This window comes from Bombus huntii, chromosome 15 (genome assembly GCF_024542735.1).
Source record: "Bombus huntii isolate Logan2020A chromosome 15, iyBomHunt1.1, whole genome shotgun sequence".
Classification (NCBI taxonomy): Eukaryota; Metazoa; Arthropoda; class Insecta; order Hymenoptera; family Apidae; genus Bombus; species Bombus huntii.
Genome location: NC_066252.1, coordinates 9,281,647 through 9,305,924, shown reverse-complemented (window position 1 = coordinate 9,305,924; position 24,278 = coordinate 9,281,647). Strand labels below are relative to the sequence as shown.

The 24,278-nt window shown below is 35.8% G+C and overlaps 1 protein-coding gene across 2 annotated transcripts; it reads right to left on the bottom strand.

Moving 5' to 3' along the window:
• Positions 1 to 422: 422 nt before the first annotated feature.
• Positions 423 to 22,942, bottom strand: LOC126873939 (uncharacterized). Of its 2 annotated transcripts, XM_050635339.1 has the most exons (7): positions 22,788 to 22,942; positions 22,400 to 22,692; positions 10,344 to 10,446; positions 2,167 to 2,202; positions 1,515 to 1,764; positions 873 to 1,053; positions 423 to 761 (listed from the first exon to the last, which is right to left on the bottom strand). In XM_050635339.1, exons 3-7 carry the CDS (start codon positions 10,429 to 10,431, stop codon positions 735 to 737), a joined length of 582 nt encoding a protein of 193 aa, XP_050491296.1. In that variant the 5' UTR covers positions 10,432 to 10,446; positions 22,400 to 22,692; positions 22,788 to 22,942; the 3' UTR covers positions 423 to 734. The 2 variants fall into 2 exon arrangements, with proteins under 2 accessions (XP_050491296.1, XP_050491295.1); XM_050635338.1 differs by lacking the exons at positions 22,400 to 22,692; positions 22,788 to 22,942 and adding an exon at positions 11,502 to 11,681.
• Positions 22,943 to 24,278: the final 1,336 nt, after the last annotated feature.

The following is a 24,278-nucleotide window of genomic DNA, read 5'->3' as shown; positions in this document are numbered from 1 at the left end:
AAGCATTTTGACACGAATGTCGTAGAAGGTGGTTAGACTGTTTCATAATTAATATCAACTTGTTGATTTTCAAACGAATATATGTATATCGGTATACATAGGTTAAGGAGTTGAATTATTTTGAGAAAAACATAATGATAAATGAATGCGACTAAAGCAGCTGTGCAGTAGCAATTAAGTTGTATAATATAAATATACTCCGGACGATTAATCGATATGTCCATAATTTATGGAAGATTTCGTCGTTTGTTTGTTTTATTTCCATTATTTTCTAAGAGTTGTCTGTATTCTATCTCAATTTTTATAGCGACCATAAAAAAAATGTTACGAAATAAACAGATTTATTATCAGCATTTATTTTATTTGTTATTATTTACGTTTCTACTTCTTACAGACATTAAATGTAAATAATTACAAAATAATTAAGCCAAAAACAATTATTTATTTATCCTATTTAATTGCAATTCAAATTATGACATTTAATTTATCATTGAACAATAGAAAAATTATTTTTGCTTGCATTTTGATTAGGATTGGAATTAATTACATATTCGTTTAAAAGATAAAATTAAGGTTTATACGTTAAGTTAGATAGGACAGTCGTCTGATCTTTATTCGAGAAACAGAATCTCTAATAAATTAGCTTAAACAATATTCTTATTAGTCCAGTTACAATACGGTTATGACAATTTCTATTTTACATTATATGTATTTTATAGTAATGCTCGGTTGTTTTATTCGAAATCACCGTTTGTATCACTCTGCAAATGAAAATAATGTAATTAATTATGCATAATAATACGTAGAGTCCTGTGTTATAGCTATGTAGAATTTTATATATCATAGAGGTTCATGATAGCGAATCAATTCACCAGAAACTTGAACAACTCTACGTTCTGTGGTTTACTACCATGTTGATTGTCCTCGTTATTCGATATCAATAATATCTCAGGAATTTCCCTCCTTTCGCCGTTGGTATTTCCAGTTATATCTTGCATGTTGTTGGTTTGTTTCCTTTTTCCCAGATTCATGTCTTCGTTATTATTTTGATCCCTGTGAACGTTAACGCAATCAGATAAATCAAGGCGAAAGAACTTTCGAGTAATAGATAAGCAATTATAGTGTCTTATAACATGAATAATTGTAATTTACACTACTTACCGGTAATCTACGACTTATATGTATATTACAATTATCATAATCATGATTAACATATCGAAAGTAACTAGTGTAAGGAGATTTTCGATGAAACTATCTGTCTATTTTCATCTCTTTCAGTTAAAAATTTGTGTATCACGCTAGCGATAAATATTTCCAATATTCATCGCATAAGATACAAGCTAGCCGAATTAGAAGAAGATACTCTAAAATTTATAGTAACTGAACTCAAAATATCACAGGCCACTTGTGATTCAAAATCGTCATTTGGAAGTTAAGAATTAAAGTACCAGTACTCTTCTTCGTGTACTAAATCGTTACGGTTATATGTCTACCTTTGCGTATATTTTCCTTACCGACTGGGTCCATCGCTAATAAGTTGCGCGTTAAACGCATCACCATCCCAACTCTCTGGAAAACTAGTTTTTAGTTTGAGAAGTCTGTCCCATCTTGCTTTGTATTTATTAGGTATCGATGGTCGATCAATCAAACGGGAAAGTATGAATTGTTCTTTTGTAAGCGACGGTATCTCTTGTTGTATTTCGTTCGATGTTTTTGACGGTACTAAATATGCATTGCTATGCCCTCCGCTTCGTTTCCCATGACCTGTAATCACGAAAAAAGAAAGTTAAATAGCGTGGCAATACGTTCAAGCAATATATTAAATTACTATTTAGTTGGAATTGGTAAATAATTAATAAAAAATCGTAGACAGGCAAAAGGGTCTTATCACTTTAGACAATAAACGACGTTATAAAAAGTTATACATATTTTACTTCGTGGAAATCGTTGTATTAAGAACGCAGAAGGAAGCTCGTTTACTTCCTAAATTGAAATGTAAATTTTATTCATCTGTCTGATGAATTTGTGTAAAATACGGTTTCTATGGAACGAAATCGTGATGCTACTTCGTAAATTCGTATATTGTCAGAAATATCAAAAGACTAGCGAAGACTTTATTCTAATGAAAATGTGCTTGTAGTTAAATAAAGATGAGCGAAGACGTACCTCCCCAACACGAATGTCCATACTCTAAACAAGATCCTGTAACAAATATTTTATGATTAATTTATGATGCAGAGCGTCTTTCGATTATGCTTATATCCGTAGATCAAGTTTTTATATTAAGTTCGTGAAACGTCATTGTTTGTTATATTAAGAAAATCATGTGTCGTTTTCGGGACCAAAATGTGAATTTCTTTCGTACAAGGTTCTATGCATTATTAAAGACACTTCTGTATCTCAAATAGAATTTTGTCGAAATTGAAAAATTTTGTCACAGCGTATTTCGTATTCGAAGTTAAAGATGCATACACATAAATACATGTAATAATAAGATATATTTAAAAACGCAACAAACACGTCAAGGTTTCGTTAATTGCGTAGAATTGATTAGTTATTCGCCAGATGGATGAAGCAAGCGCAAAAGGAATACAAGTAGTTTCGATGAAATTTATGGAAACCAGCTAACTATGCGTATATATTGCGTACGTGTAGTAAACGTACGATACGATGTACGATATAATAAGATAATCTTTATCTTGTATTTCATTCCGAACGATAATCTTAGGTGGGCGATTCGATCTCATTAGGATATTCTAAATTAACGTTAGAATAGCGCGAGTGTAGTGATGGTATCTACAGGATGAACTGGGTTAATTAAAAATTCAACAGCGCGTCTGAGTAGCTTCTATATGTACGGAAATGAAAAGCCTCAGAGATATGATTCGAATTCTATTGAAAATGTGACATGCGAATGAATCTATATTCTTAAACATCAATAAAATCGCCGTGTGCATAATATTTTATCTTTCTGCGCATACTTTGATGGAACTTTTTTTACTTCGATTTATAACTTGCAGGTACTAACGAGATAATTAATGGACTCGTGTATAATAATGTATCGTATGAAGCGATACTTGGTTCACGTTAAGTAATTAATAAAAGATTATAATATCACGAAACCGTTGCCCTTAAGCATTTATCGTGAAAAAGGAGCGCAGGAAAAGAACGAAAAAAGAGAAATAAGAACGTAATAGCGTGGTATTTATAAGAAAATAATTACGATAAGGTAACTGGTTACCAGAATTTGACGATGAAGTAACTATACAAAGATGTAGCATAAAAAACTAATTAATTCAACATAGTTCCTTATTAAGCACACGAGGCGAAAAGCATTTTACGCATAGAAAAGAATTTTCTTCTTTCTTTCTTGTTCACAATAACCTACATTCGTTTCAACTTCCATCGCAGGTATTTCCATCTCACAATTCCCGAAAGGATGAAAAGGTGAGGTTACAAAGGACTAAATAGTTTGAACACCAAGTACAACTCCAAGTAAACGCACTAAAAGTAATTCTTAAATATCAATTTTAATAGAACGACAACTTAGAAGAAAAGTACTTAATGATGCAGATTTTTAATGTAAATCATAAGAACGTCCACACGGAACCTTAGGAAATCATGTACTTTTCTTTCGTGTTTCTAATGTCGAACATTTTCGATTCCTTCACGCGTCTCTACGATGTAATAATACCTTAAACACGTTCCCATAATATATTAGTATAAATCACAACAGTATCGTAACAAATTGAAACGTGTTTAAATTCATCCAACATTTCCGAATGATAAATTCATTATTCATAGCCTACAGAAGATAATATCGTAAAAGTTCCGTGTATAATAACAATTTCCCAATGGTAACAAAACGTCCTCTGGTATATGTCTCTAGCGTGCCTTTAACGAACCTCTGTTTTATTATTTTAAACGCGTGTTGCCGACTATTGCGTTCAGTACGATGGATATCGTACTATTTTATTAAGTTGGTATTTCTAATATTACGAATTTTAATTAAGATCAAATAATTTTACATCAATAAAAACAACGATTATGGCCCAACTTGTACATTTGGAAAAGAACACGGGTCAAATATTTGACATTATCTCTCGACTATATTCGAATACAAAAATTCGGGTGTCGTCGGCGTGTCAACCTTAACCGCTGTAAATGCTCTGACTTCATTTTCCAGTAAGCATTTATTTTTTATATTTATTTTTTTATATCTTTATTTTTTATCCTCAAAACATCTTTCCATAAAAATGAACAAATTCGGTAAAAAATAGTTTACGATTGAATATCAATAAATTAAAAAATCGTATCTACTATAGATAGTGGATCTCTATTTTTTAATCTAAATTTTACTTGAAAATTACGAGAGTACTATAATTATATTAAAAAGTATTGGAACAGAAGAGCAATAGAAATAAAAGGCCGATAATAAAACGGAAGAACAAAAGAATAAATTCTATTTCAATTCGCACACCCATTGACATTCAATATTTACTCAAAAATATTGAATCGGTGAAAAATTCATAATCTCCTACACCGCGACAATTTGATTCCTGATTTTTAAACGATAACATATTCAACGAGTAACGAATCAAGCCCAGAATATATAATTGACGTACCAATACCGACCTAATGAAACACATATGTACCTACATGAGACACACGGATTGAACTCGATATTATACGAAATATATTGAACTGACACAATGTGTAATTCGAATACATGTGCGGAAGAAGGTCGCGAGCGATAACATCCATTTCCATATCTAGTTGCATCGGCCAGCTGACAAAGGCAGCAATTGGTTTTCACGTTTCACCGTTCACAAACGGATCATCGTCGTTTCTTTTCTTTCTCGTGCACTTTCTTATCGTCTTTGCACCGGGGATGTACATCTCTCGCAGGCAGAAACGATACACATTCCCTTTATTCTATCAAAGATATTGTGTAAAAAGATATTAGAACGCGCACAGGACATATTGCAAAAGAAAAATCAATCAGCCTGGTTTCGCTCTCTGCTAAAACCAATTTGCCAGGTGTATTCTGCAAACTTTTTCAAGATTTCGTTGATACGTTGTTTCAATTTCGTCTAACAAGTTTTAACATCCGACCACGTCTTCGAAGTATATATTTCAAAATTAAGGGAATATCGCTTTTCGGTGTTCGGATTATGTCGGTCGTTATCCGTATTACACGCGACTACAGCGACCTACGACTCTACACCATCGACTTTGCATTAACCTACCACGCAAGCAATTTAAACACCATATTCACAGGTTATATATTTAAAAGCACTGGCAATCCTAAATGTTAACGTGACGCAAACGCCTTTTCTATGTACTGTTCTGATATATTTTGTATTTCATATTTCATACAGTTATTTGCGCAAATCTTATCGAAGAGCGTTATGTAAATGTTAAGACGTAGTTAAACGTTAATTCGTGAAATTGAACTCGCGGTTCTCCATTAGGAAATGGGCACGAAAATACTACCGGTAATAAATTTTCAAGAGATATTACTGGAAATAATCCAACAGAAATAACACTTGAAACAAATAGGAAAGTAATAGGAGATGGATAAATGGATTTCGCACGAGTCGAGAGATACCTACGTAAAAGTTTGTTGGACGGATGCGAAAAGCCATGTTGCTACTTCAAAGGACCAAAGAGGGATTCATTTTCGAAAAATGTATATCGTTCATTGCAACGTATAGGGAATCTTGTACGATAATCGAAAACAATTGAAAACTCAAGATTTAATCTTTTGATCAGTTAGCTGTTGCGACTTCCTTGAAAATGAAATGTGTCGCAAATAGTAAGCAATGACGAGTATACTCGTCAAACATAGAGAGTATGTGTAGCTGTTATAACGTAGAATTAAGTTGCAACGAAATGACTGTTTTATTTTTTAATTTTACTTTACTTTACAGAAGATTATGTCCAACAGTTCTTCTTATTTCGTTCCGCAAAGTATCGGGTATCTACTGGAATATCGATCAACAAACTCGCGAGGCAACAAAACCTCGGCTCCCGAGGATTAGCTGCAACAGGTTACCACCACGAAACTGTTGGAACGCGTGAAGTTGTTAATCTTATAACCTGTAAATGCGGATTTTCTCTATATATAATTAAAATTTAACGCGGCCCGATGGAAACGAGGATCGCTAAACTACAGATGATCCCATTATCGAAGTTGCACCAACTTTGTTATTATTGTTCGTGTCAGATCTTCTTAAGCCATCCTTTCTCTTGTACGTACGTTTTGCATTTAATAACAGTCTTTTCTCTCGACTGGAACTTTCAATCACGATTAATAATATTCAGGAACTTGTACAAAGCGTCCCACATTTTCGTTATTTATGTTATTTATTTTTCGATATTGAAATAAGCTCACAGTAGAAAATCCTTGGTTTTTTTTCGAATTACGATGACAATATTTACGGACTACAATTACATTTCCTGTTATTTTCTTTTTTTTTATATATATAAAGAAGAAATTTTAAGCAAAACACTCTCAATTCTGCATTACTTAAAAAAAAAGCAAAAAAGAAAATAAAATAGAAATATACTTTACAAAAGTCTGTTTTATTATTAGCGTATGTTGATAATCGACTTCTACTCATCAACGTAAGCATCGATTGTCTGTAAACACTTGTCGTAACGAGGTGTCAATTTACGCTTCAAAAATTTACGTTCAATTTCCCCCGAGTATTTCGAAGTTGCTTTGTTGATGTTGAAGCTGCGAAGTCGTTATTTGTGCTAAAATATTTTCCAGCTACATCATTTTATACTAATCGTTAGCCAGAAGCACGGACATTTCATCAAACTCTCTATGAATTGTTCACTGGTTATGATTCTTTGATCATCAAAATTGGACGTATTTTTTGTGCGGTGTTCCATATTTAACATACCGTAATATACGACTGACTGATGCAAACGAGTGGGAGAACGTACTTCGCATTAATAGCCACGATTTATCCGGGTAGCTCGGAACTTAATTATCGACTAACTTAGGTTTAATCCATTGTATTTCGGTGGTAAATTCTACGAACTCGCGAAGAAACAAAGTTGGAAAAAGAAAAACTATCTCAATTGCCAAGCAAGTTAATTAAAACGGAAGTATAATTAAACGTAGTGGCAAGGAATGATTTTAAAAGACGAATAACAAGCCGTATAATAATTCCAATGTAAATTGAACTGGAATTTTCAGATAAAAGTTGAAGGAGTCCCGCTAGATTATTTTAATAACGTGCAATCAAAATTGTACTTCGTACTTACTGAAATATGTAGTTCAATATTGAATTGTTAAAAGTACGATCCCGTATTATCACCAACTACAGAGGTGCATTCATTAAGTCAATTAATTAATCCTGTGATATTAAATATCGAACAGTAAAACCTACAAATTAAATTTGTTGCTTTACAGAAAAATATGGCAGCTTCTTAAAGATCCGTATAATAAGCGATGAATATCGTGCAAAACCTACGTAGTAAACGTTACAGTCGTAATTATACGTGATCGAAAAATCGTCTTGTTTAACTCGTAGAATGTAAACAGTTTATTTGTCGCATGCGTAAATCGATAACCATAATTAAAAAATTTCAGTTTGTTTGCACGTGAATCGATATCATAATTAAACGTATATTTATAAACGCAGAAAACGTGTGATTCTTCGTCTCAAATAATTTCTACGTCGAGCCAAATATAAAACATGAAACAACGAACAGCTAACGTATTTCACAACGTCATTCATCGTCAGGATTCTGGATGATCTACGAACGCTACCCCGAAAATAGGTCATTATTATGAAGTTTGTAATTAACGTAATTTTCTATTTACGAGTGTTCTGTAATATATACAAGATTTTTAGCAACGTGTTAAGCATAAATAAATTTGAAAAATGAAAATAAAAAATTCGAGGAAAAAAAATCGTTACCGATAGTAGCAAAGAAATTATGTTATCTCACAGAGGAACATCATTATCCCTGCGAGAATCCAATTTTGTCATATGTGTCTCTTTTTCGTTTATAAATATAAAACATTCACGAATGTGAAATATAAACTGACCTACATTTTTAAATATTCCAGGCATGTCTTGTATTACGTTTTTATTTCTTAGTATAATTCTTGTTTCATTATTTATCAAGCTGGCATATTCTCAGAATGATTTGTTTATCGCGTTCGACGTATAGTTAAAACTCTTACCGTACTATCACTTGTAGATAGGAAATTACATTTCACACTGAAACAAACGAATTTATGACCTCGTTAATTAAAACGTCCTTCCTTTATACAAATACTGTAGCTACGGTATTATGAATAACGCATTTTGCTAAGCAAAAACGAATAAAACTTTGTTAATTGATTGGTGACGTGACTCTTATTATTGTAAGCAGGCGGTATCGGATAAACATATCCTCGAAAATCGAAAAAAACGGTATGTTTAATCGAAGAATCAAAGACTAGAAAAACCGCTTGAGAGAAGATCGAGAATCATATAACTTTTTCATTTGTACGTCTTGTTTTTCCTTCACGGATCAAAGTGTTAGTTTGTTTTCATAATTTTTTGGTAAAACTTGTGCAATCCATGGCGTGTTTAATAAGCTTACACCAGAGGAAAGGCAAGACTGGGGTGTGCCTTTCGTTCTTGTAATTACTTCCTACGTCGGAAATAGCATTAATTGCGAGAACTTTTTCTGTTGAATGTTTCATTTCGATATAATGTTAGCGAGCACTAGACGAAGTTTTTTTTTTATCGTGTCACACAGTGCGATCTTTGCAATTTCATCGCAGAGATCTTGGTGATCTTTTCGCGTGTACCAACTATCGTTTAAATAAAATATTTCGTTGTTGTAAACATTCCACAGACTTTGAACAAATTTTTAACGCGCGTTAAAGATATACAGGTTTCCTTCGTCGCTGTACGGAACATTTTGAAGCGCGTTAACAAAAGCCAGAAGTCGTGTACTTACAGTCTTAAGTCCTTTAGCTTTGAAAAGGAGTGACATTTCAAAATGACGAAGTGGCTCTTAATGATCACGAGCGATCAATCGATACCAATCATCATCAAAGTTTGTTCACGCTAGTCTCTGACCGTTGGGAAGCCTCTCTGACTGTTTTATCGTAGCAACGAAACAGTGAAGTGCAATAAACTCGAATCGTTATTACTTATTCCAGTGTTATTCTTGTAATAAACCGAGTAAATTGCACTAATCGTTTACAGACGATATTCAAAATTATATTTTGTTTCGGGTGACGAAGTAAAATACGTTATTGACATTTGCTCGAATTGAAAATGTTTCAGTTTCTGTTTCTACCACACGAGTCATACGAAACTATGGCTTTTCTGTAAAATTAATAATTTAAAAGATCATTGTATCAAGCATTTCAGACATATTGACATATTCCTAAAGTCAATCTCGAAATATAATAAATTTCTTAAAATATTATACGCAAATGATTAAAAGCTTCGAAGGGCCCCATTGCCAATAGAAAATTTACAACATTTTTCGACAGCGTCATTTAATCTAAAATTTCAACGCCATCGTGTCTCGCGATGATGCTCAACGAAGGTCAGGTTTGATTTTGATCTGTTTAAAACGTAATTCAGCATGGCTTTTAAAATAATAAGGCACAGCGTTAAAAATACAGTTGGCGATTTATAAACTTAATTCCTTGGATTACTATAATACGACGTAACTATGTTTTCTCATATATATCTATAGTACGTACTTCTGTTCCATGTGTTCTGTCACTTTCTCAAGCGCCGTCATAAGAAAACGCTTCTAACATATGAAAACAGTTTACAGCTATACGTATTTTTAAATATAATGCCATTTATCTTACGATTATCAACGTCAGAGAAAAGCTACTAAAACAAGTACGTAACAACGAAAAATGGATTTAAAAAATATGAAAAGTCAGCGATGCTTTCGAAACAGTCGAACTTGTGTTCAAATATCGATATCCTGCTTGTTCGTATGCACGTAAACATCCGATGTTTCGAATTCGATTAAAATAAAAGGTACCTATCCTCGATTGTGATCTTCTGCAATACGTTTTTTTCCGATATAGCAAAAAAAAAAAAACAGAAAGTTTAATTACTTGAACGAAAAATAGCCGGTAATAAGGACTCTAATCTTTTGTTCAAGCCCTCCATCTGTCCTGCGTCATCTCGCCGGTAGTAACTTATTCCCCGAGGAATAAGACAATATTAAGGAATCAAATTGAATGTCTGATAATTTTAGACAATGAATATTAACTATGATATTTGCTATAGTATTAACTATAAACGAATACACGATCGAAAAATGTGATACATATAGAGGTGTATACATACCTGCTGCATAGCCCGCGAAACAAAAGATTATCATGAAGGTCCAAGTGCGTATAAGAACCGCCACTGAGTTTTCGGAACCGATCGCCATGTGACCAATGGTGTTCTACATTAGCGATAAAGAAACAGGTAATTAAATGTTATGTAGATTTATAATGTATATACGAAGAAGCTCAAGATACCATGAACCGTGCCGTATATTTTCGCTTTTGTTGTTTGTTCGTTCATCGTTTCGTGTAAATTGAAAGATAATAGAAACTATTCTGTACATTTTCAGCAACGACAAATGTCATCTTATGTGCATAATAGAAGTTATATACGTATTTTCAATTTAGAAAAAATCGTTTCGTGTAACCTGATTCGAGGACAGAAAAAAAAGATGACTGAAAGAAATAAAAGCTTGAAATTGTTTAATACGTAAAGGGGAGGGAAATTTTTAATTAATTTGATAAAATTTTTTTGATTAAAATCGTCCGCGTTAAAACAATGTGTAAAATATTAATAACAATTTGTTGGTTATATCTGATAAAAATTTAAAATTAACTTTGGAGGAACAATTCGACACGTCTCTTTAAAAAAAGTCAACGAAATTAATTAAATATAAATAAAACTTATGATGCACGTTGCTATCAGTTCGCGAGATTTTCTATTCATCACTTTTCTTCCAATTCCTCCGTTTCTCACTCTCCGAAATTAACTCTCTCCGCTTGGAAAACACAAAAGATGAAAATTATTTAAATAATCAAGCACTTGTTTGTATCCCGTTTGATTCAAAGGTCGTTCAAACGTAAGCGAAAACAAAAGATCAATTAAAACGTTCGGAAGAAAATGCGACACAAATGACAAAATCTTGAATTGAAATTTTCAGAAAACTGACAATACAATTGAACTCCGATACAGAAATCCGTGTAATTTATCGTACGATAAACGTGTTACTATACGTCGTGATAAGTGTTTGAAAGAGTATAACGAAACGATATTATTTATCGTTTCCCGTACTTATCTCGATTTTTAAAAAAGAAAAGAGAAACTACACTTGTACCACTTTTCCACTGCGTCCCTCCTCCTCGATCGACAGAAAAACAACTTTTCCCAAACCGATTCCCCGTTTATCACCCCTTTTGTTACTCATGTATATGTATGTATTGCCAGTCTTTTCACCTTCGATTCGGAAACGGAAAAGACAGGAAATCCGACGGGAAACGTGCTTCCAAGAAACCGGTCCGCTCGCACAGGTTCACCAAAATGACCGAATGTTTGATCCGTGCAGGATCCCGATCGAAGAGCTCGCCGAGTTAACTCGAAGCCAGCAGGTCGTACGATGAGGGCTTTTATACACGGTGTGTGGCATCACGGTGGAGCATGGTGGTGCATGGTGGAGGGGTTAACTCACCGCGCGCCTTCGAAGCGCGCACCTGCGTTGGCGGATAGGGATGTTCTTTCCTCCGGGATCAGCCACTACCGCCGTGTGTATACGTACGTAAGAATTACGGATTCGTGTATTCTAAATTACGTGGCAACCCTGTTACTCCAATAGGGGAAATCAAATATTTCGCGAGTCGATGCAATGACGAAGAAGATAAGAAATGCGGAATACAATGGCTTGGACCGATTTTACGGATTATGCGTTAATACGTTTATCGACGAACGAACTATGTTAACGCATCATTTTTCATATACGAATGTTTATTTTTGGATTATCGTACAAGATGTATTTTTTAAATTTTCTGATTTTATTCTACGTCCCATGTTCGCGCCCGTATCACGCTACTCCCCGCATCGGAGACGTACACGATGGATGCGTTAGTCTTGAGTTTAGTTAAGTTTAAGTCGCGCGAAGATTATCTCGTAAGAGCTTACCGGTCACTCAACATTTTAATTAAGCGCGAAATTTTTAGGAGCTTACGGCAAACTGTTGTTGCGTTCTACAGAATAAAATGAAAGTGTAGTAAGAAACAGTAAACAAAAAGGGCACGTGTACGTACTACAGCTTGTATCGGTAGTCCGGAATATATGTTATTTTACGTTCAAATAAAACGACCGTTTGGCCTTCTTCCTCATTTATGTAATTTCTGGCGAAAAGGTTAAACAAGAGGACAGAGCTTGATATATATGTTTAAGAAGATTCAATAATTTCTTTGCTCTAAGAAATATCTTTACCGTTGTTTTATTTACTTAAAACTAGAAAATCGTGTTTCGTTATTCTCGGTATTGCTTAAACGTTTGATTCTCTGGTTTCAAGCACCATTTTTGCACGATGAAACGTCTTGAATTGAATAGAAACAAGAATTTCCTGCGTTATAGAAGCGTGAAGTGATGGTAGGTAGGGCATGGATGAGTATAAGCAGTGTTTCATTAAAATTGAAGCATTCGTTCCTGATTAAAGGTCTTCAATGATCGTACACGAAGATGGATATTTGTACGGAAATATACAGGAAATATCACTCGAATTTACACACGTCAGGAATTTTGCAAGTTCAAAGATGCGAATATTAAACTTTCATACGCGTTTCTGCTTTAGCTATTTAACGTAGACGTTAATGAATTTTGATCCATAATTCGTTTCATACTTTATCTAATCTCGTAACGTGTTCCTCGTATCACCGAATATCACGCAATTATTTTATACTCCAAAAGTTTCGAAAGAGCAGATTCAAAGATCGATTGGACAGTGCAAACAGATCGAATAAATCGGTTTATTTCTACGTTAAATCGATTAAATGTTTCGAGATTCTCCTTCGCTTCGAATAAGATTTATAGGTAGAGTATGCTTGATGAAAAATTTGATTAGTAGATAGATGATGCATCTATTAGGCGAAAAGTTGCAAGTTCATTGAATTGAAGTTTTATGGGCAGTACAGTGCAGCACACCGAGAAAGTGGGAAAGTTACGTGCAGGAAACGCCGGCGAAGATGCGTGAAGTTACTTTTAAAGTAGAGCTACTATCGGATAAGTCTATTAGGATGATTGTTTTCAAAGTTAATGTTTGATACAAGGAACGTTTAGCAATTACTTTGCTGGACCGTAGTTCAAGACATTGTTAATAAAATAGCATTATTGCGCGTGCGTGGGCGTGGAATTTCTTAACACGAACTAGAAATATCATCGCGTTCATCTTCTCCTTTTCCAAATACAACGACCTGTTGCAAAAAGTTGCAAGTAGAGAAGAAATTTGCCGATAGAATGCGCGTTTAACGATACCGACGATAAATACTAATAGAAGAGATTATTCCCTGGGTTCTATCGACAAAGAAAATTTTCGCAAATCTCATACGAATTCCGCTCGGATGTATTCCAATTAAAATATGGTGCGAATTCGCTGAAGCTATAACGCACGAACGGGATGAAATTTAATTACGCGAACAGAGTAGGTCTATCGTCGCTCTTAAACTGAGCGTAATAAAGGAAAATCTGTATGACGCGTGTCATCCTTGATGAAACTATGAAACACACATTCCCCGAACACCAAATTAAATCGTACGTGTTGGTCGAGGCTTGAAGTATCTTCGCAGTTTCGAGCCTGAGAAATAGAAATCAAATCTCGCTAGAATTAATTCCTCGAACCCATTAGCGTTACGCCTAAGAATGCGGCACAAGGAACGAGAAGTTGTTCGAAATGATTAATTTGAAAAATTTGCTGTTCGCGAACGAGATGGAAAATCGTTGCCACCACGCATAAACGCCCACACACACATACACAGACAAAAATGAAAAAGGTACGAAGCATAGAATGGGGGAAATTATCGAGGAATATCTTGATACGTGTCGAGCGAGTTAATAAACGTAGTTACATAATAAAGAAAAATGTCGTACGAACATACAAAATGAGATATAGCTCGTATTGGGGAAGAAGAAGTTTTATGGAATTATCTTCTCCTTCGAGAAGGTCGTTTGAAAATTTCCAGAAATATGACACGTCCATTCGACTAATTGTAACTTTCGACAGACGCACCTGCTGCATCCCTTCTATTTAATTTTGTCTTTCGAGACACCGTCGCAGAACTTTTCAAAATTAAGAACATTATACATACATTTTTTTTCCTGTCGTAAATGGAGTTTAAACGCGAGTTATTAGTGATTTTCGTTAAGCGAGGTAAAAGATAATTGTTGTAAAAAAATTCTTACTTGGTAAAAGTTTGTAATTAACCAAGTACGGAAAGGAGCATGGCTAGCTTCGCAAACTTTTGTCGATCAACCTATCCCTTAATCAAGCACGATAAATAACGAAAACCGTTACTATCAACGTTTGTAAGATTAAAGGTGTTGCCGTGTTATTTATTTGGACCACGAGTTACAAAAATTCATCATCGTTAACGGCGATAATGAATCGCCGAGATCCCTTAACGTCAACCTTCAGTTTACTCCTGCGTTATAATACTTAAAGCGTCTATGGTCACGGTAATTGTGATTTCTTACCGAGATTGAAGCGGTCTTGTCACTAGGTGTCGTTCTTGCTTCATTTCTCGCGGATGATTAAACATTTTTTGCATTAAAGATTACGCGGTTATTATCATCGATATTCTTATCGGGCTACAGCGCATGAAATTGCCGATGTTAAATTATATCCTTGAATTATAAAATAGATTTCATTCGACGGATACTTGTTCGTCATCGTTGTGTATTTACGTAAAATTCTGTTTTCCATCGAAAGGTAAATTTGGCTTGTAAACACGAATTCGCAAAAATATTGATAAACACGGTCGAGATGGATTACACGAATTTGTAATTTTCATTTCATTCTGGTTAGAATACGCTTTATTTAGAGAACGAGTAAGTGGTAGAGGTTTCGTTTGACTCGGCCATGTGGTTCTAAGTAGTAACGGCGGTTCACAGTCCGACCGCGTAACACAAAGTCGCGTAGTTGCACACCTGCAGCTAGTTATTTCAAGCCAAGATCGTTATATCTATGTGGATCATAAATCTCTCTTATTAATATTTCATCTGGTTTTATCCAAGTGTGTCATCCTCGTATTCACTGTAATTTAACAATGCAAAATGGCGATACTGTTGCGACACATTCGTTTAAATAAGATGAATCGGTATTTAATGTACGATAGAAACGCTGTTTGCTTTCCATTTATAACAATTGCGGGTATCCGTGATCGGATTTCTCTCTACCGATATTTCTTGATTACGAAGAATACTAAAGGAACTTTCTATTTTATCGAAAATCTTTTAACGCTTAAGGAATGCTAAACTCGCAGTCTTGCAGCGAAGAAAATTTCAGCTTATAAATTAATTATATCGTATCGATAAATAAAATATAACTCAAAATTCCGGTTACAGCGATAACGTATCGTACAGTTACAGTATCGTGTCGTCAATTTTTGATTAGATCTGGACGTTGGTTTCTGGACGTTGCAACGACTTTTCTAACGACTGTGTAGAACATAGTAACATTACACACACGATGTTTCGCAGCAGCTTTGGCTCCGGCGCATGAAACGCTTGAAAACCGGCAAAGTAATTAGATAGTTTTCATTTCTCGTTTTATTCTCTCGAGTAAGAAATATTTATTTCACCGAATCAACATTCTTACATCGCACATTAAATTGTAGTTCGCCGAGAATTAGCATTTTACCAGACTTTAAGATTTCATCATTTTCTTGTTTGATCCTTGGATTTTAGAACTTCTAAATTTTGAACTTTCGAACTTTAAGTAGGTGGGAATCAGCACCTAGAATCAGGCGACCATCCAAATACGTAGAAATTTTGCCGCTTCGATAACATATGCAGAATATGTTAGAAAGTTGCAACGCGATGTAGCGCTTTTACAGCGCCAAGCTGAACGTGAAAATTATAATTTATGAAATATGAATAGCTGTACCCGTTGGTTGTATGAATATAAACTGCCCTGCGAAATTAAAGGAACGTCCAATTTACGCCGAAAAGTTGTAAATATTTTAAATATTATAACTTTGTAACAAAAGAGAAAAATATATATATATATATACGCACACCGATCATTTTAGGTTCGTTTCAAAGTGCCAAGCCTCTACTCTCAGAATTCTTAGTTAGTTTTTCGCACAGAGATCCCTGCATCATCCTCCATCGTAATTTTCGAATCTCTGGTGATTTTAGAAAAATCAGAAAAATTGTTTAATGCTCGTAGAATCGGTCGAATTTGCAACATTTTCGAAACGAGAAAGAATTGCTACGATAGAGGCTCCATGCTCGAAAATGAGCCCAGAATGACCGTTGTATGTTTTCTTGTTACGAAGTTATAACAGGTTAAATATTGGCAATTTTACGACGAAAATTTTCCCCTTTAATTTTCTACGCTACAGATTTCTGCGCATACGTTACATGTTTTACCAACATACGTTCTAAGCCATACGTGCAGTTTACTTGGCGAAATATCAGCGAAAGAAGAATTCCTTTTTACAGAAGCTTCACGGTAACTATACATCGATTGCCTGTAGCTAAATAATATGGCACGAAAAAGAATATGAAGTAAAATTTCAAAGAACAAGCTATTATACGATATATATGCGCGTGTATGTCCTCGATATTTTCTTCGTTCTTCTGCACGAAAGAAGAAGTTCGATCGGTAACGAATAATTTGAAGGAACATCGTAATTGGTTAAGCGAAAGCTATTGAAAATAAAAATGAACAGGATACCTTTTTTAGATTGTCATATTTTCGCGCTGTAAAAATTTGGCAAAGAACAGACCAGATCGGTTCTAAGAGATTCTCATCAGGCGAAAAACGTTGTCAACAAGGTTTTATCGTAGAGCAGATTCTCGTGATAGTCGTAAAACCTAAGTCATCAGAAGGAGGAAGAGCAGCAGCTTGACTTTCGTCCTCAATTACTTCGTCACTCGTGAACAACGCAATAAAGAATGGCGTTCTTTTCGTTTAATCTCTTTCGAAAGATATTTTAGGAGTCGATACGACGGTTATACGAGTGTAATTTCTACCTGTATCAGCCGATGCCGATTGTGTATTTACTTAACACGTCTGATACTTTCACACGAAGATCGCTTTGGAATTCAGAATTCGGAGGAATAATTTCCAGAATCGACTTTTCATTTCTTCCGTGTCAATTTTATATGGAACTAGGAAATATCTCGATGCTTGTAAGTGGGAGTGAGTGTACGTGTGTTAAAAAACGTTCGAAATTCGAACGAAGTCGAACGCGTTCCCTGAGAAACGAGCGTAATATGTAAGTCGTGTTAAAGGGAGGAAGTGTTCTAATTGGCCGAGATACGTTGCCCTCCGGTATATTTCTCCACTACTTCTGAATCGATGTGATAACGAATACCATTCGTTTAGTCCGGAGATTGCGAGCCGATAATTGGAAATTCAACTTGAATCCACAAAATGAAATCATATAAATGTTTCTTCGATCATTATACCCACGATTAACGGCTATTGCTTTCCTTTTGTCATTCTCGTCGGATAATCTTTTCACGCTGGGTCGTGTCCCGTCAACGATCGAACACGTAAAAGCCACCTTTCGTTTCGACGTTATCGAAGAATTTTTCAACGCAAGAGTCTGCGCTTTTTTCAAACGCGAAAGATCACCGTCGGGACAAACGGGATCTACGAAAAGCATACAAGCTATCGAAGAGCTTCGAATCATTTACGACGTCTTATTGGAAGAACTTTTCGTTTAAAAGTTACTTATGCTTAGGACAACAGTCGTAGACTTTACCATCTTCATTTCGATTATCTTTCGATCGAATCGTCAATTTTCCTTTCACCGTCTTCCAATCCCAATCCCAACCAAGAGTTAATCTCAAGTTTATGATCCTACTGACCCAGTACAAACATAGAACACGGGGGAGCAGAATGGGATGGACGCGACGCGGTTGAAGGAGCAGGGAATTTCGTCGAAGCGCCGGACTACGCGTTTTCGGCGCATTACAAGCCATTGCACCGCAACATTCGATATGCATTTGCAATAAAAAAGGGAGAGAAACGAGGCGCGTGAAAGATCGCAACGCGTCAATCACCGTCGTGGGCGGTGTTTCGCGTCGTTGCTCTTTTATTTTTACAAATGCACGGGATTAAACGGGCTTCTTCGTTCGCGTGAATTCGACTTTGTGCGACTGATCGCGCGGACGGGCCACGTTTTGCATAAATTTATCGTTCGAAATCGCTGGAAAATGACCGAGAACATGAATATTCAACTTAACACGTATCATTTAACGCGATAAGCTTGTCATCGTTTCAACGAGAGATAACTTTATCGGTCTCTCGACGATTAACCGAATAATATGCGTGTCCTCTGGTCTTTTTTATTCCACGTCCTCGTCGAGTTCAATGACGATAGGCTAAATTTATTTTCACGAATTTTCAATTGGAATCTTGTTCGTTTGATTTCTTGATTAACCTTCGAAGCACACGTCACTAGTAAGATATAACATGGTAGACTTCTCCGTCCAACGATGATCGATCATCCGATCATCAATCAGAAGGAGAGTTACGTTATTAGATGCTGGAATTCCTCGACGCATATGCGCGAACGCTATTAATTTTATGCAAGATAACTATCGGATCTGCGCGTCTTCTATTTGGGTTATTTTATTGGATTTTATTTGAATTACCTTTGGAAAATAAAATAGGAAAAGTGAAAAAGTTCTGTAAGGAAGAAACCGAAACAGATGTAACAATACGAAACAACTGCAATTTCCAGATATATAGTTTCCAAGAGAAAGCTTCATAAATTAATCATCTATGCTTATCGAAGTAATATTCTATGAAAGTTTAAAGAGAACAGATCCCTTATCGCGTTTCAGCGACAGGAATAACTTTTGTCTCAAAGCAACGAGCACGATCGCGCATTAACATCGTAAATTATCGTCTGAATAAGAAACGTCTTCGTCAGATTCGAAGTATCAAAGGGAGAAAGTTGACCGTTACTTTTTTTTTTTTTATGAAATATTCGCGTTTCTATATCTAGATTAGGTTTGGACGTAAAATTCGTTTGGTATTGGTAATAAGAATATAACAACGTTTAAATTCTTCTATTATTCGAAAAAGTAAAAATATTATACCGAGAAATATACAAAAATTTGCGTAAAATGTCCGAGTTAAAGGAAGATCCTCGAATACTTAATTGACTAATAATTAATTGATTAAGGAAAGAAAGGAATTCAGATACTGTTCGGGTACTGCTTCCTATTACTTTCGCCAGATTGCAGAGATTTTTGCATCTTTTAAACATCCCAGTGGCATCATAAAAGACAACAAGCTAGCGCGCAGAGTCGATCGTACTTATTCAAATTTTGCGAATACGTAGAATGTGAAATCAGCCATGGTGAGTGAAAAGTGATGTCAAAAGCCTTTCTCGCGATTTCATTCGGGTACATATTCCGAATGACAATCTGGCAATAAAAATACGTGACCTGTTATTAACTACGACCATCCTTTTCACTGATCTATTTCGGGAAACGGTATTCTACTTTTTCAATTTTTAGCAACAGATATGTAATTTTCGTCTGACTCCTACTCGACGTAAAATCTTTTTACCTTTCGATATAATGATTTCTGTGTAACATTGCTGGGTACTTCATGTAGAACTTGTAATATTCTTAAGAATACCAACAGCGTATTAAAAAAAAGTAAGAATTAACGTTAATAAAAGATACTTCACAGGTTACGATTTTAGTCACAGATTGCTTGTAGACTAATAAGGTTCGTATTATACGCGTACTTTTTTAATCGCTTCGTAGACAGTTTAAAATTGGACCACTGCATCTGTGGATGAATATAACCGAATAAGAAAGTCTAGGATTAATAACGACGATTTTAGTTGCATAGATTCTGTCACTCGATAAATTTTCTTCTCATTTTTCATCGAATTATAAGTATTCGAAAAGCAACGTCGGTATTTTCTAAAGTTGCAAATGTAAAGAACAGAGTTCCAGACTTTGATCTGGCTACTGGCCGAGTACGTATTCATCGTCTAAATTCACTTGTTGACGCTACAGTAGCTCGGCTCAATGCTAAAGACAACACCAGTATGCAGTAGTATAACCCGCAATTCACAATACACGATATCTTCGCCATTTTACTGCTCGGTTAGTAAAAATCTTCTGTTTGTACATAATTCTTGTTTAGTTACCAACTGTAGATTAATCGAATTTACCGGCAGATGATATATAAAACGTAAGACACTGTCGCAGGCGAGTAACATTATCGACACGTACGTGGACGTTTGAATTTCCTATATCTGCCGTAAGAAATCGTAGAGGGCGTAAGAAACACTCCGAATTTTTTCCAGGTCGGTATTTCAGAACTCGAATCACGAAGTTCTATATCTATAACGTCTATCCTATATTTAGTCAGTGGTTAAATCCCTTGCTAAACCACTGAAGCTTCTGAAGTGCAAAATGCCACTGTATAAGCGATTCGTACAGTATTAGATATTATTGTAGCGAATTAGAATTCAGGCAGATAAAAGATAGATCAGAAGGTTCAATTAGTCCGATATAAAACAAGCGAAGAAAACAGCGAATGGTAGTTTCAAAGGGAAAAATTGTTACTCCCCTTGCAACTTTACCATCAATTTTCTACAAAAATGTGTATCTCTAAAAAGAATAAAAAGGATTGCATCCTGTCTCGTATCTACTCGTCGTATATTCCACGCGAATTTATTCGATTTAATGCGGTTGAAGCATTGAGAGAGCCAGCGGATCTCTAATTTGTAATTCACATTTGTATTACCACCGGTGGTAAATGTTCGTGACACGTTTTCCACAAATTGATTCATGGCGTGACGTTTGTTCTATAAAAGCTACGAAAATCCTATATAACGGATAATTCAGGATGAAAGGCGAAATCCTATAGTTGCACATTCTGTCGCTAAATACGAGGTGGCGATCGTTCGAGCGACGATCCAGAACAAGGAACGGAAAAACATAGTTCGCGTGACGTTCGCGTTTACTGTCGTGAAATATCGATATAAAAAAGGGAATGAAGTCCGTTATATCCCGGAGGCGACTATATAAGGGGCTGACGTTACGATGGAAAGTTGTGAGCCAAGCAATTTTGTTCTTAGGAGTCTGTATTACAGCGCTGAATAAATCTTGAGCCCCAGCTACCCGCACCTTACTTTACTCCGCGAACCTGCTTAGAGATTATTATCAGTTACGATACGTGACAAAGTGCAAACTATATTCCTCTTTACCAAACTTCCTATAAAGGCAAACTGCACTCTGCGAAATACATTGCTCAGAGCAGTTTGAAGTTCGCCTGTACGAGACGAGGCAAATATCTGCGACCAAGTAACCATCTTACGTTATACCGGCAAGAAAGTTATTAACGGCGAACCTGTTATCATCCGGGCAAAATCTTTTATTTGATTTACGATATTCTATCAAATTAGTTAGACGTTTCCTTCTTTTTTGTATCTAATTATGCAGAATGCAAATACTTATTTGAATATTCGAGCACGAAGTAAAATGAAAATCGATCGTCCGCAGTATGACCGAAGATGCAGCGATCGAGCAGCTTCGTACCTCAACGATCTTTTTAAATGAAATTACTACGAAATTTCTATACCACGTCTTTTCGTATTCGCGCAATCGCAACCACCTTACTTTCCAAAATTCGCTCGTCAACAATGACGCGATACACCGATATTATATGCAGAGATTGGTGGGGTGGTTGCACTCGTGCGAAATTATTAGACGATTAATCCTTCGTAACAGAAACGTTAAGAAACTAGAACCGAGCATTAATCTTTTGCCAAATACAATCAACAAACTTTATTTCTGTTCTCATATTTCCATGTTAAATCGATCGTTCGAGTATTTTCGTAGCTTACGATTCCTAAACACGGTACGAAATAAACGAAGAATAAATGCGAAAAAGCTGCGCTCCAATTCTCCTCTACTCGATGTAACGTTCTTCTTGTCGGAAAAACAAGCAATAACAAAAAGCTTCGCCCTTTATCCTAAAACCATCGGCACTCGAAAGGTGAATCTCTTCGTAGGCCGGAAGAGAGCGTTCGAGGAAGAAGCGAGCAAAAGACCGCGATAAAAGATCGGTCGGATGAAAAAAAAGAAAAAAAAGATAAAGAGAAGAAAAAGGAAGGAAAGTTGCTTACGTAATTTAAGGTGAAGGGGTCAGCAGCTGGTTCTACTGCAGGTTGTCGACAAGCGTGATACGATCAGCTGTTCGCCGAGACGAAAGCCGCTGGTTAGGAAGAATTCCACAGTTTGGAAATATCGTTGAAGTGTGCGATTGCTGACTCGACGACGACGATGCGACGAAACGTAAAGCAATTTCGAGGTGGCGAAGTAGGCTCGAGAACTAATAGCCGATCCTTGATCCAATCCCACGATTTCTCGCCTATCGTTCCAACGCTGATTTGTCAGATCCTCCTCAGCTGTTCCAGATCTGTAGCAACCAAAAATAGTTTGCACGCGATGTCCTGATAGGAAATATGCAACGATGAATTTATGCGAACGCAGAAGATCGTCGCGAGGAGTTACCTGGAAGGAAAAAATCCTGTTTTATTCGATTGTTGGATATTTTCTTGCGTTGTGTCGCGTTCGGGATGGTGTATCGTGACGAAATTATATCGCGCGGCTCTAATTAATAGATCTTGGCATTACATACACGGATCTGTCGCGACGATCGCAATTTATACCTCTTATAAATCAAGTTAACTGGACGTGCACCGAAACCCATGAAATCCGCGATCGAAGGTGGTAGGTAAGTTGCGGTTTGATTGACGGAAGCCAGCAAACCAGAGCATCGCTTCTCGGAGATGTCATACACAGGCTTGAAACCTAGATCGGTCCAAGTTTCCTCTGCCAATGCTTTTTTCCCAATCGGCATTTTCTTTCCTTTTTACGAGAATATCTGCAAAAACGATTAGGACCTTGCACGATGGTATTCTATTTTCGCTTTACAACGATCGTATTCTCAGTAGGATAACGAATGGTCTTGCGTTCGTTCGTCCAGTACATCCATACAGGCAGAGTTTCGTCATTTTTCACAGATGATAATGGAACGTGCAAATAAATGAATAATTAACAGCAGAGTATGCGACTATTTCTACGTTACGGCATAATTATTCTCGCGCTATTATAAATTTCATACAGCGAATTTAACTGTCTTCTGTGTTTTTTGATATTCTGGTCGAAGACTCGAGGCGTATTTTTAGGGAATCTTTGGCCAATGACAAATTACGATACTTCGTTTCTTCGTATTATCAAAGTACAGCCGTTCGTCTAAAAACGGAGATTTTCCCTTGTTCCTTGGTAAGCTGCCTCGTGTTACGTTTCCAGCTTAAAATAAGCTTGGCTAATTGCTTCTATGAAGATTCTCCAATGTATAGATTCTCAAATGACTATTAACAGCATTATAATACTGTAAAGGAGCGTTCGGTTCCTCGATATTCCTTATTTTTAAATTCCTCGTTAATTAAAAGTTTAACTTTCGACTTTCGTATACCACGTGCTATCCGAATACCTCGCGCAATAAGAGGAAAGCGGTAAAAGATAGTACGATCGAAACGTTTATAATTTGTTGTGGAATAATTAACTTTATTCGATAAGGGCGTATTTATTATTATTATTATATTTAAGAGCGTAGGAGAACAATTTCCGGTGAATTGTTCCGTACAGCAAAAAGAGAGAGAGAGAGAGAGAGAAATTCTCATAACTGTTCCTACTTTGAAGTATTTATATGCGGCACGTATTTGAATCTGACGACAAAATGTGACGACAAAAGGAATAAAATGCAACAGAGAAATTGTTGTATGGAAAATGTCATGCGATCAAATTTTCTTCCCTTCGTTTATTGGTTTGCCCGACAAAGAGCGTATTAACTACGATGTTAAGCTTCTAACTGGAAAAAGAAGAATTAACTCGTTGCTGGAGTTATCGCATAATTTAATAACAGCGATATAAAGCTATTTGTATTAGCTTCGTGTACACTCGCTTTCTTAAATGAAATTACGAGCACACTTATGCTCT